General features: G+C 43.3%; 1 protein-coding gene across 1 annotated transcript; it reads left to right on the forward strand.

Annotated features, from left to right (window-relative positions):
• Positions 1 to 11,387: 11,387 nt before the first annotated feature.
• Positions 11,388 to 12,326, forward strand: LOC311163249 (olfactory receptor 10C1-like; the record flags this gene model as incomplete). Its single annotated transcript, XM_084222019.1, has 1 exon — positions 11,388 to 12,326. The coding sequence occupies one exon, from the start codon at positions 11,388 to 11,390 to the stop codon at positions 12,324 to 12,326; it is 939 nt and encodes a 312-aa protein (XP_084078145.1).
• Positions 12,327 to 14,279: the final 1,953 nt, after the last annotated feature.

The following is a 14,279-nucleotide window of genomic DNA, read 5'->3' on the forward strand; positions in this document are numbered from 1 at the left end:
GTATGAGAGAACCACAAACTCCTTCTTCCTTAGGCATAGGAGAGCATTTCCAGCCTGGCAGGGAGGAAGATGCCCATGATTTCCTGTGCTGCACTGTCAATGCCATGCAGAGAGCTTGTCTGAATGCAAGCAATGAGTAAGCACCAGCAAATCACCCTCACATCATTCTGAGCCCTCTGGGCTGCTGGATGGGCTCCCATCAAGGGAAAAGCTGAACCCTGGGCTTCCAGGCCAAGCTTAACTCATGGAGGAGATAATGCTCTGTCTTAACATTTATTTCCAGCTTGGACCTCTCTTCTCAATCCACTACCGTTGTCTATCAAATATTTGGGGGCTTTCTGAGATCCAGAGGTATGTTTCCACAACTATTCTTCTCTTTGGCTTTGCCTGTGCCTGGCTCTTGGTCCTGGGACTGGTGAGGCAGGTGCAATGTGGAGTTGGGCAATGCCAGCCAGCTTCCCATTGCTCAACATTTGGAATTTTCCTTCCAGTCACCTGTTTCAGCTGTGAAGCCATTTCTGACTCCTACGAGGCCTTCCTGGATGTTCCTTTGGATATCAAAGTAAGAGGCTTTGCACTTCTGCTTCAGGGCATCCCAAGGCCCCTGCAGCTTCCCAGAACCAGCACATCTGTCTTAGAAATGCAGACTGTGCACACACCAGAGCTCTTGGTGGTGGGTGGGGAGGGGAATGGAGAGGCACTGGTCTCTCTGTAGGTGCTGTTTTTAAGCTGGACAAGCAGCATTACCCTCTCTGCACCCTTGATGTGTCCTCATCCTTGTTCCCTGTGCCCTCCCACCGCTCCTGTCTGCCTGCCAGGCTGATGGGTTGCATTGTTTGCACCACTGGTGCCCCTGGCATTAATTGAACTGAGCAGTGGACAGGAGGGAGCCCTTGATGGCTCCAGGAGCTGCTGGGACACAAGGAAATGTTCAGCATCTCACCCTGCTCCTGCCTCCTCCTGCACAGGTTCAGGGTGGGTCTCTTCAGCATCAGCTGCAGGGGTTTTCTTGTCAGCTCCTGGGAAATGTTTGGGGTGGGGACATTTCCTGCAGCTCAGCTCATTTCTCACCCCTCCAGGCAGCCTCGTCCCTCACTGCAGCTCTGGAGGAATTTGTGACACCTGAGCACCTGGATGGTGATAACTGCTTTAAATGTGACAAGTAAGATGATTACTGAGAACATATCAACACAAAATCCTGTCTGAGGGGGCTGCATGTCATTGAGCAGAAATCATCCTCTTGGCGAGGTTCACTGCACACACGTGAGGTGCAGCTTTTTTAGAACATGGCAGTGAAAAACCTTGGAATAGCAAAAACTGTGTGAGACAGGAGAGGCTGCCTGGCCACTGTGGTGCTTGTGAGGTCCCCAGGATGAGGGAAGCGATGAGGAATCTGACTCCATGTTCTCAGAAGGCATTGCATTGCATTGCATTGCATTGCAATATTGCATTGCATGATTGCATTGCATTGCAATATTGCATTATATTATATTATATTATATTATATTACATTACATTACATTGCATTACATTGCATTGCATTACATTGCATTACATTATATTATATTATATTATATTGCATTACATTATATTATATTGCATTATATTATATTATATTATATTATATTATATTATATTATATTATATTATATTATATTATATTATATTATATTATATTATATTATATTATATTATATTATATTATATTATATTATATTACATTATATTACATTACATTACAATATTGCATTCTATTGCATTACATTATATTGCATTCTATTGCATTGTATTATATTATATTATATTATATTACGCTATATTATATTGCGCTATATTATGCTATACTACAACTATACTAAAGAAAGAGAAAGGATACTGCAGAAGGCTTAACAAGAATGAACAATAAAAACCCATGACTGATGCCTCAGAGTCCGACACAGCTGATGGTGATTGGTCATTAAGTGAAAACAATTCACATGGAACTAATCAAAGATGCAGCTGTTGGTAAACAATCTCCAGACCACGTTCCAGAGCAATCAGATAATTATTGTTTAGGTTTCTCTCTGAGGCTTCTGAGCTTTCCAGGACAAGACATTCTGAGCAAAGAGGATTTTTCAGAGCACACCATGGTGGCATGGCCACCCTGGGGGAGGATTGGTGCATTTCAGCACTGGGCTCTGTGCTTGCTTCCAAGGTGTAAGAAGAATGTTGCTGCCTCCAAGAGGTTCACAGTCCATCGTGCACCCAAGGTGCTCACGGTGTGCCTGAAGAGGTTTGACTGCTTCACCGGTGGGAAGATCAGCAAGGTGTGTACACAGCTCTGTGCAGCTCTCTCCTCCTGCAGCAGATTTCCTGGAGCTTGTCACAAGCCACTCCTGTTGGGTCACTCCTGTTCCCTTCTGGGGAAGAGTGTTACACACACACACGTGATCACGGTTTAAGAAGAAAAAAGTTTTTATTTTGCTGTTTTCCAGCAAATATATACTTATATACTCTTAATAGAGTGTGAATTTAAGTCATTAATTATATCACAATAGCTTATTATATTCATTGGTGCAAAGCAATTAGTGTAAATATAATTGGCAAATGTTTTACAGAAATTTAATAAAACACACATCTACTTATACACATAGCCTAACTTTTCATGTATCTTTTCTAATCTGTTTCCATGCTAACAACCTTGTCTTCTTCCTTGCTATAAATACACTCAAAAATCATCAATTGTTATTTTTTTCTATTAACTCAGCTTTGCTGGCAAGCCAGCTGTCAAAACCCCTCCATAGGAGAGAAAAATTCCCTTGGGAAGATAGGCAAGCTCTCTTCTCCAAGAGATGCTTTGGCCAAGAACAATTTCCTGCCACCCAAACCGTGGTGCTTTATGGAAAACCAGCTGTTGATGATCCCCAAAGATGTGGCCCCTGGATGTGGCAGGCTATTCTGTGGGACACTCAGGGTCACTTCTGAGCCCTGCTGGTGTCCCTGCAGGTTGTGGAGTACCCTGAGTACCTGGACCTTCGTCCCTACATGTCCCAGGCAGATGGAGAACCCCTGCAGTACTCCTTGTACGCTGTCCTGGTGCACAGTGGGGTCAGCTGCCATGGAGGACATTATTTCTGCTACACAAAGGTAAGCAGCAGCTTCTTTCCTTCCTTCCCAGTGGGGAAAATAAACTTTCCTGTCAAGGTTTTGGGGCAGAAGGTCTCCTTAGGGGCTGGGCTGGTGTTGTGTTTGTGTTGCCCCCAGATGAGGGAAGGAATGATGACTGTGACTCCATGCTCTCAGAAGGCTAATTTATTATTTTATGATACTATATTATATTAAAGTATGCTATACTAAACTATACTAAAGACTACAGAAAGGACACTTAGTGAGTGCTAAAAAGATAAAATGAAAGCTCGTGACTCTCTCCAGAGTCTGGACAGAGCTTGGCCCTGATTGGCCAAAGAGTGAAAACAACTCCCAGCAGAATCCAAAGGAACAGTCACCTGTGGGTGAACAATCTCCAAACACATTCCCCAGGAGCACAACACAGGAGAAGCAAATGAGATAAGAATTGTTTTCCTTTTTCTCTGAGGCTTCTCAGCTTCCCAGGAGAAAAATCCTGGGCAAAGGATTCCAGAAAATGTGAATGCCACAGGCTGGATTTGTTTTGACCTGCTCTTTGTTTGGGAGTTTTCTGCCTGTGTTTTTGGAGAGAAACCATGCAGAGGTCCTTGCCTGTCACCGTGATATTTTCTGAAAAATCCCTTTGTCAGGATTTCTTCTCGTGGGAAGCTGAGAGGCCTCAGAAAAGAATGAAAACAATAATTATCTGATTGCTTGGGAATGTGGCTGGAGATCGTTTACTAACAGGTTCATGTTTGATTGGTTCCATGTGAATTGTTTTTAATTAATGACCAATCCCAGCCAGCTGTGTCAAACTCTCTGAGTCAGTCACGAATTTTTATTATTCATTCTTGTTTTAGCCTTCTGATGTCTCCTTTCTCTTTCTTTAGTATAATTTTAGTAGATAATATAGTGTAATATAATATAATATAATATAATATAATATAATATAATATAATATAATATAATATAATATAATATAATGTAATATAATGTAATATAATGTAATATAATGTAATGTAATGTAATGTAATATAGTGTAATATAGTGTAATGTAATATAGTGTAATGTAATATAGTGTAATGTAATATAATAATCAGCCTTCTGAGAACATGGAGTCAGATTCTCATCTCTCACCTCGTCCTGGGTACCTCACAACACCACACTTGTCTTTTTTCCCTTTTTCCCCAGGCCAGCAATGGGCTGTGGTACCAGATGGATGATGAGTCTGTGGAGCTCCGTGGCATTGACACAGCTCTCAGGCAGCAAGCCTACCTGCTGTTTTATGCCAGGTGATAACCAGGATCCTGATCTCTTCAGAAGATGTTTCCTTCTCCCTGTTGATTGTTTTGCTTCTCCTACTCCAGAGTGTTTTTCTCACTGAATGCAATTACTGCCTGCATCATTCAGTGCTGTGAAGCCTGTGCCACCCCATGTCTGTCAGCCTGCTATCTGTCTGCTCTCTGATGCTGGAATTATGCAGAGAAGAGCAAGAGAACTCAAAGGGGCCTGCCAGGAAAGATGGGGAGGGACTCTTTTATCAGGGAGGGTTGGATAGGATGAAGGCTATCAGTTTTCAGCTGACCCAGGGCAGGTTTACATTAAATATTAGGAAGAAATGCTTCAGGGTAAGGGTGGTGAGACAAGGGAACAGGCTGCCTCATCCCTGGAAGTGTTCAAGGCCAGGCTGGACAGGGCTTGGGGAAACCTGGTCTGCTGTTTATGTGACAGAGGGGTGGAGCAGAACAAAATGAGCTTTAAGGTCCCCAAACAAATCTGAATTTATGAAATGGAGGCTGTAGAAGGTTCAAAAATGAGGTTTTGCTGGGACAGGAGCAGACTAGGTGGGAAGACTCTAGCTGAAATTTCCATTGGTGGCCTTGACTGAGTCTTCTCTCTGTCACAGAAACCTCTCCAAGAAAATGACTGCGACAACAGCCCTAAACTGAGACCACTCTTTTTTTCTCCAGATGCTCTGATCTGAAGATTGCAGAAAGAGCTGCTTCTTCCTCTCTGACACCAGCATATACCCATTCCCTCCTCAGTCACTGGGCAGGCAGCAGCAAGAAGGTGGCTTCCATTGGCCCACAGGGTCTGCCTGGCAGGAGGAAGGTAACTCTGGGGAGGAGGGTCAGGGCACCAGAGGAGCTGGGGATTTTCTCTAGGATCTCTCTCAGAATCTCTGCTGGTCACAGTGACCCTGAGATGTGTTAGAAAGTCTCTTTTCCCACCCAGCAGTTGAAGGAGGAGTCAGAACTCTTCTATTCTTGTTCTCAAGGCTGTTTATTGTATCTTATCTATAAAATTCTTTCTCTGACCTGCTGAGGTCTGTCTGGCAGGTTGGGTTGAGGCACTCTGGTGTTCTCTTTTTATACTAAATACTAGGTGTACATTATTTACCATAACTTCCCAGTACCTATCACCTGTGTTAGACAGTGAGCTTCTACTCTAAACCAATCTAAAAGTGCCAACATCACCCAGAAGATGGAGGCTAGGAAGAAGAAGGAAAAAGGACAAGGCATGCCCAAATTCCTCCATCTTGGGACCCCGAGCCCCCATTCTAAAAACCTCAAAAATCTATTTTTCACCCAGTCACAAACTAACTATTATTCTACTTAAACTTTCATGGCTTGTAATTCTTCATAAAAGGTTGGTAATTGTTTTTTCCAAGGGCTGAATCAAAGGCACAGGGGTCTTGGGCTCTGTGCCAAGGTCTCTGAGCCCCCTGGGCAGGGGCTCGAGCCCTCCAGGGCAGCCAGAGGGATTTCCTGGGTTCCAACAGATCTCAGCAATTCTGCTTTTTCCCCTCCCACCCTGCAGCATTCTTCACAGCCACAATGCTGCTTCCTCTCAAACATCCCACCTGGATCCGTCCCATCTCTGCACCCTTGGCCCTTCAGCCTTGGCAGCCTCCAGAGGAGCCTTTGGGAGGCTCTGAAATGTCCCCTCCCAGAACTCCTGGGGGATCCCCACTGACTCTGGCCCTTTCAGAAGAGGAGGGCAGGAACTCTCCACAGCTCTCTTTGCAGGACACGGTGCTGGAGGTGGAGGATGCTGGCAGGGAGCAGGCCTGGAGCAGGTCCCAGCTGTGGGACGGGGACGGCCACAGCTGCTTTGTGGACACCATGGACTGTGACCCCTCAGCAGGGAGGAGAACAAACCCTCCCAGTAATGGCCATTCTCCCAGGGATGCTGCAGCCTCGGGGCCTTCCAGGAGGAGCCTGCAGTGGGCTGGTGCCCCCAGGGCTGCTCAGGAGCAAACCCTGCTGAGGCACAGAGAGACGAGCAGATCCATGTGGGGCGGCTACGACCTCCGCAGCCGCTTCGTGCAGCACACGGAGCCCTCACCGAGGAGGAGGAGGAAGAGGAGGCGGACAACGAATTCTCCATGTCATGACCACGTCCATAGAGCACTCCCAGAGCCCTCCAGCACCAGCTTGAAGCAGGCTGCCACGCTCAGAGAGCAAAGCCCACCGAGGCGCAGGGCGCAGAGGAGATGCCCGCGGCGGGACCTGCGCGGCCGCTCGGTGCAGCCCTCCCTGGGCAAGAGGAGCAGGGCCAGAACGAGTCCTCCACGCTGTGACAAAGCCCCAGTGGATGATGCAGCCTCAGGGCACAACAACAGCAGCCTGAAGAAAGCTGCCATGCTCAGAGCCAGGCTGAGAGAGCAGAGAAGATCCCCGCCACGGGGCTACGATCTCCGCAGCCGCTTTGTGCTCTGCACCCAGCAGCCTCCAGCGAGGAAGAGGAGGGTTTGCATGGCCCAGAGATGCGTGTCAGACAAGCACTCAGAGCACCCTGGGAGTGCTGCAGTCAGATTATGGCCCTGGCTGAAGCAGAATGGAAGATTAGCGCTGCGTTTTTTAGCAAAGGTGTCCTTGTTTTCTCCGCACCTTCTCAAACACGAGGGAATGATTTGTTTACATGGATGATGATGCTAATGGCTAGACTAAAAAGGGTTTCCTTAGAATTCTTTATTCCACAGAGTAGAGAGTTATTGCTACTAACATAGCTCAGTATTTGGAAGCAATATTGAAGCAATTATATTAAAGGTAGAAAAATAAATGTTAAGTAGAGACTGGCATTACTCACCCTTGCCAATGGCCCTGAACAAGTCTCTTTTTGTCAGCCCCAAAGTGAAACCTTGCTGGCTGTCCCCACTCAAGGGAGGAATCTCCACTCTCTGAGAAGGGAGGTGTTGAAGTGTGTCCTGTTCAAGAGGGGACAGGGCTTTTACAGCCAGAGGGGTGGGTGTCAGGGAGCAGCCACAGCAGGACCCCCTGCCTGAGCAGGGACACGGCAGCTCCAGCTTCTGCACCTTACCAGGACAAGGAGGAGCTCCTGTTTTTAGTGCTAAAGAACCCTGAGAGCAGCTTGACCCATCACACCACTGTCACTGATAGCATCAGGATCAATTAAGCTCTCTAATGCTGCTTTTAGTATCAGGAAGGACACATTACTTTATTACAGTGCTTCTCTAAACATGCACAGGCTCTTTCAAAACCTTGCACTATTTATACATTTCAGCAATTAATGTTCATTGGCTATCAATTGCATAATGCTCTTCAGTAATTAATTTTCTGTCTTCTATTGGTTGTTGACTTCTTGCTTTTCATGCTAATTAGTCCATATTTTCAGTCTTTTTATTATCTTTTTCCCAGATAGAGAGAGGTGTCGTGTTTTAAACCCAGATGGAAATTAAGCACCACGCAGCTGCTTGCTCAACCACCTCTTCTTCCCCCCCAGACTGGTGGAATGGGGAGGAGATTTGAAGCAAAACTTGTGTGTTGAATTAAGAACACCTTAATATTTGAAAATAAAGTCAAGTACAACAATAGCAGTAATTAATAATGCTAATGAAAAGGGACCACATGCAATTGCAATTGCACACCACCTGCTGACTGAGGCCAGAGCAATCCCAAACCAAGACCAGCTCCCCTCCTGGGCAATTCCCCCCAGTTTATACACCAGGTGTGATGCTCTAGGCTGGGGGTGTCTCTGGGGCAGTTCAGATCACCTGTCCCAGCTCTGCTCTCTCCCAGTTTCTTTTGGGAACCTCCTCTCTGGCAGAGCAGAAGACGAGGAAACAAAAAGTCCTGAGTTAGCAAAACCTAAAAATTCAGTGTATTATCAACACCATTCTCATTCCAAATCCAAAACACAGCGCTGCAACAGCCAAAGAAGAAATTAAAGAAGAAATTAACTCTAGCCCAGCTGAAACCAGGGCAATGGGATTACAGTGAGGTGTCTTTGTCAGTTCCCTCTTTATCTCAGGGCTCTGCACAGTGGCCTCGTGGCTCATAAATTCTGCAGTCCTTGTGTCCAGCTTCAGCAATGAATCCCTCTTCCAGCTCTGAGACCACTGGAGCATATCAAGGTTGATTACAGTTGTTTTAGCAAAACTTAAAGCTTCAGGAATTTTCCCAAGCTGTGTTCCCACCGTAGCAGTTTATGACAAACCTTGCTGAATGCTGGCTACAGTGGCATGTGTCAGGGTGGAAAACTACACTGGTTAAGATTAATTTAAACAAATAATTAGAAAATTTAATTTAAAAAAATCATTAGAAAAGGTATTTGTAGAGTCCTATCATTTCCAAACAGATACTCCCTGATCTGAGGTCAGGAGCAGCAGGGATGTCCAGGCCTTCACAGGGAAGTGAGAGTCACAAGTGTCACCCTTCTAACACCTTTTATTCAGCATATTTTGCTGAATAAACCTGACAAAACAAAATGTAAACATGGATCAGTCTGGCAGCCAGTCCTGTTCTGCTGTAGAAGGGCAATCCCACTTGTGCCTGGTGAGGATTTCCAGCTTCCCTCCCTAAGGGGGTGAAGATCCCTCCCTTGAGTAGGGAAGACCCTTCAGGTCACTTCTCAAGGCTAAGAAAAACAGGTTTGCTCATGGTTGTTGCATGGGTAACATCAACCTCTACTTAATAATTATTTTGCTAAATTTAATATAATTGCTTGCTCAAAACTAGTGCACTACACTATACTAGTAGTTATGGCTGCCTATGCCATGTAACAAATAATTCTAATCAAGTTATTTTGCTTAATCATTGCAATAAATTTAAATAAATACTTCATTTTATTTATCTAAATGTATTTGCTTTGCCATCTTGAATCCCATGGGACAAAGCTGTCTACACAGGCAACACACATGGAGAATAGAGAGATTTGATGAATTCCCCTAAAGCACAGTTTAATATCTGAGTTCATTCTCTGCATGGGGTCCATTCTAGGAAAGAATCACCTAGTGAACACAGATAATCCCACTTATTCTCCACAGTAACATGCAAAAAATTCTAAATAATGTAGATTGCACCCCAGGAAATAGCATTTGTCCTAGGCATGTTTCAGGTTTTTTTCAAGAATACAAAAATGTCTTGAATTGTTCTTCTATTGACTTGATCTTCTATTCCAATAATTTATTTTTACTTCATAGGCTGTAAGTCTCCCTGAAAGAGAAATCCTGCCTGTGTAGGTGCCAGAAGACAATAACATCTGGAAGAAGAGACAGAAGAATGAAATAAAATAAAGTAGCTCAGCTGCCAGTAGGAGAAATCTGTGGTTAATGTTTTTTGGAACAGCCACATCACAAATCTGAAGTATTTCTCTCTGTGTTCCCAGAGGAAAAGAGTCTGGTGGGTATTGAATGCTGCATCTGTGGGAGTCAGTAATTTTCTTCTCATTGTACAACACAACTCTTTCTCTGGTTCTCCTGTCAGAAAAAAAACTGTAAAGAAAGACCTACAGAGCACTTGCAGATCTATTTTAATCTGTTTTGACCTTTCATGATTTTGGGCCTGATCTTGCCTGAATTAAGGGATCAAATTTTGATGTGGAGACAAACCACAAAGAGAAACAGGAAAATGGTTTTAGAGGATTTGCAGGAGGAAAGAACATGCATAACTCAGATTTAACTCTGGTTTTATTTTCTAATTAATGGTGCAGGAAAGGCCTGCAGTGGGAGAACACATCATGCCATCACAGACAGGCCCTTCAGATTTCTCAGAGATTTTCCTCAGTGGATAATAATTTCTATCTCTATTATGTTTCTGTTTAATTAAGCAAAGACACTGCACTTTCAAGTTGTCCCCATGCAGAAGACACATCACAGGAGGTGGTTCTTCCCTAGAAAATCCCTTTCTGCTGCTCACAGGGTATGGCTGTGATGCAGAGGATAAAAGTGGGCAAAGACAATCCTACAGCCAGGGGGAAAAGGCTCAGACTGAGATGTTTTAACCCTGGAAATGTGAGTGTCAGCCAGTAATTCAACTTTCAATCCATCTCTTTGGCCTTGAAAGGGGCATTGAGGTGAGAGAGACAATGTGGGGTTGCTGATGGATCTGAGTAAGAAGCCACACAATAAACCAAACAACAGCTAAATAAAAAAGATCTTTTAATAGGATACAATAAAAATTAAGATTGTTAATGAGTGAATCTTTTGTCCCTCATCCCTAAATGAATGTGGACTGTGACTGTGTCTTTGCTTCACTTTCAAATTTTATTGAGAAAGCAGAAGTGTTGTAAGCCTGTGTGGCAATTCTGTCATGAATTTGGCTGCTTTATGAAGTAATAGCAATTACTGCAAAGTAAAACCAGATCTTGATATTTCTGTATATATCTGGGTTTATATGGAAATGCTTTCCAAGTGATGTAAAACTAGAGGTGGCTGTGAGTAAACTCAAACAAATGCATCATGTTTATCCAACCACTCACAACTCGTCCTTATTGCTCCAATCAGCACTAGCCAGTCTCAGTGGACTCTATAAATACATATAAATACAGCACAAAGAGCTGTGGAAAAGCCTCTCTTCTGCTTCACTGCAGAGTGCTCAGAGTTGAAAGCTTTTCTGGAGACCTCATAATTTAGGGTTGTTTTTCCTTTCCTCTTCTTCCACAACAGGTAACAGAGAAATTACCTTTGTCATATTCAAATGTTGCTACTGATGATTTTGTCACTTGAACTGATTCATCCCTAAAAAGATATCTACCATAATTTTTTTTCTTTTTCTACAGGGTAAAAATGGTAGCTGAGCATTTGAAGACAGTAGTAAATATGCAAGCTTGGAAGGCAATGCTATGAAAGAAGAATCTATCAAAAATAGAGACAAAAATAAATACATAATACTGCTTTATTTTCTTTGGAAGCTTTTATAATCTGTTTAGAAGATATTTTAACATAAATTCTAGCCATCCTTTTGTCTGTTCAAGCAGGCAGTTGTGTTTTGATTGCAGATTTGCCTGGCTGTTTGCAGCTTCATCTAAACCAAAGCAGGATGATCCTTGGCAACCTCAGTGGACTGGATGAATTCAGACTCCTGGGTTTTTCTGGAATCCCTCATTTGCACCCTTTGCTCTTTGTAGTTTTATTATCTCTTTACATTCTCACCTTGGTGGCTAACACAGTGATAGCAGTCACAATAAACACTGATGCCACCCTTCACACCCCCATGTATTTCTTCCTCACTCAGCTGTCCTGTTTGGATATCTGCTATTTATCAGCCATGATCCCAACCATTCTGGAGAACCTGGTGGTGGGAACAGTAAGTATTTCCAAGACAAGATGTGCCATGCAAATGTTTTCCTTCCTTTTCTTTGGAGTGGCTGAATGTTTCCTCTTGGCTGCCATGTCCCTCGATCGCTATTTTGCAGTTTGCCACCCCTTGCACTACACAATTCTGATGGGCAGCAGGCTCTGCAGGAGCATGGTTGCTGGCAGTTACATTTGTGGGGCTGCTGTGGGCTTCATCCACACCCTGATCACCTTCAGCTCACCCTTGTGTGGCTCTGCCATCGACCACTTCTTCTGTGAGATCCAGCCCCTGCTGGACCTGCTCTGCGGGGACACCTTCCCCAGGGAGCTCCAGGTCATCCTGGTGGCTGTCTTTGCAATTCTCAGCCCTTTCTTACTGATCCTGTATTCTTATATTCGTATTATTTCCACAATTCTTCACATGGCATCGGCTGAGAGCCAGCAGAAAGCCTTTTCCACCTGCTCCTCACACCTCTTGGTTGTAACTTTGTTTTATGGCACTGCTGGTTCTGCGTATCTGAGGCCAAAATCCACCTACTGTGCAGCTGTGGATAAATTCCTCTCACTTTCTTATTCTGTGCTGACTCCCTTGTTGAATCCCATCATTTACAGCTTGAGGAATAAGGAGGTGAAAGGAGCCCTGAAGAAAAAATGGAGAAAAATTAATTTAGTGTGGAAATGAAATGGAGTATTTGGAGTGTTTGAGGTGTTTGTACTGGTATTTTTCACTCTAAATTCTTGTTCAGTGAGATGAATTTCCAGATACACTTCAGCTCTTGAAGGAAAGAGGGAGAAGAATGGAGAGCTGTAAGAGGGAATGTTAGAAGCTATGTTCACAGTTTGGAAGGAAACTTTTTCCACGTACTTAAGAAATTCTTAACTAAATAAACTTTTATTCATTTTTCTTTTTCTTTTTCTTTTTCTTTTTCTTTTTCTTTTTCTTTTTCTATTTCTTGCTATTTTTCAGAAACTTTAAAATTCTGTTTTACATACTCCTGGCTTTTTGAACAGAAGAGTAATGTTCAGGAGCCTGATTTTACTGAAAGAACTGAGAAGAATAAGTTTTCATCCATTTGCATTTTTTTTCCTGAAAATGCTTAGTAAATTTCTTTGGAAGAAGTCATAATTCATGCTATAATGTAAAGCCCAGAAAATTGATGAGCACTGATTATTAATTCTGAGATTGTTATTGGAAAAAAAAATAAATGAGGTGTGCAAAATTGCATTTTTGCCTCACTGCCTCAAAGATAATTCTTTAATTTTAGAGAAATTGTTTTAAACATGTTAGACCAAGTCTAGGCATTTGAAGAACCCAACCACTGTAAAGCTCTGTAACTGTTAATAAAGTTCTTTATATGAAATCCTCAAAACTGGAGTGATATTGGAAAGTTAAGGACATGAATTCCAACAGCAAGGTGGTTTTGGGCAGCTGGGAGATGCCAGAGCAGTATTAACCCCAAAATAACCAATAACCACCGGCCCAAAGGACCTCTCTAGAGGAGAATTTGTTTGATTTATCTGACAAACAACAGAAAAGCTCTTGTGGGGGGAATGCCCTGCTTCACAGCCTCCTGTTGGCATGTTGGGGGACAAAAGAAAGATTATGAACCTTGGGCCTGGTTGGTACAAGGGATTTGATAACAGGAGGCCTTGGCAGGAGCAAACAGAACTTTGGGAACTAAATCAAGACTGCAAGAAGATCAAATCAGATGGGTTTACAGGAAAAGGAAAATTACATCAGACTTCTGCAAGCAAGAGATGTTAAAAATGTATGTTTGTTTGTGTGATTATTAACCCAATCACTGTAGTAAAGCATTACTAGCCTCCCTAAAATGGTACACAAGTGTCACCATGATATTTTCTGAAAAATCCCTCCACCAGGATTTTTCTCCTGAGAAGCCTCAGAAAAGAAATGTGAACAATAATTATCTGATTGCTTGGAATGTGGTCTGGAGGTTGCTTACCAACAAGTGCATCTTTGATTGGTTCCATGTGAATTGTTTTTAATTAATGACCAACCCCAGTCCAGCTGTGCAGGACTCTCTGGTCAGTCACAGGTTTTTATTATCATTCTTTTCCAGCCTTCTGGGTGTATCCTTTATCTTTCTTTAGTATAGTTTTAGTACAGCATTTCTCTTAATATAATATCATATCATAAAATAATAAATCAGCCTTCTGAGAACTTGGAGTCAATTCTCATCTCTCACCTCATCCTGGGGACCTTCACAACCCCACAATATATAAGTATTTGTATCCCACAATAAATCAGATTCAGCATTTGTATCCCACAATAAATCAGATTGAGCATTTGTATCCCACAATAAATCAGATTCAGCATTTGTATCCCACAATAAATCAGATTCAGCATTTGTATCCCACAATAAATCAGACTAAATCAACCTTCCCTGTCTCTCCTCATCTCTGACAACCTCCCTGCAGATCCTTTCACATGGGGATAAGGTCCCCTCTCAGAATTTGGAGGCTGACCAGCCCCAGCTGCCTCAGCCTGGCCTCACAAGAGGAATTCTCAGCATCTTTGGGACCCTCCACTGACAATGAATAATTTGGGATCACGTCTGCTGCTCCTGTGGAGAGGTTTCTTGAAATTGGTTGGGCACTGGCAGAGCCTCCCCAG

This window comes from Fringilla coelebs (assembly GCF_963513975.1).
Source record: "Fringilla coelebs genome assembly, chromosome: 27".
NCBI classification, from domain to species: domain Eukaryota; kingdom Metazoa; phylum Chordata; class Aves; order Passeriformes; family Fringillidae; genus Fringilla; species Fringilla coelebs.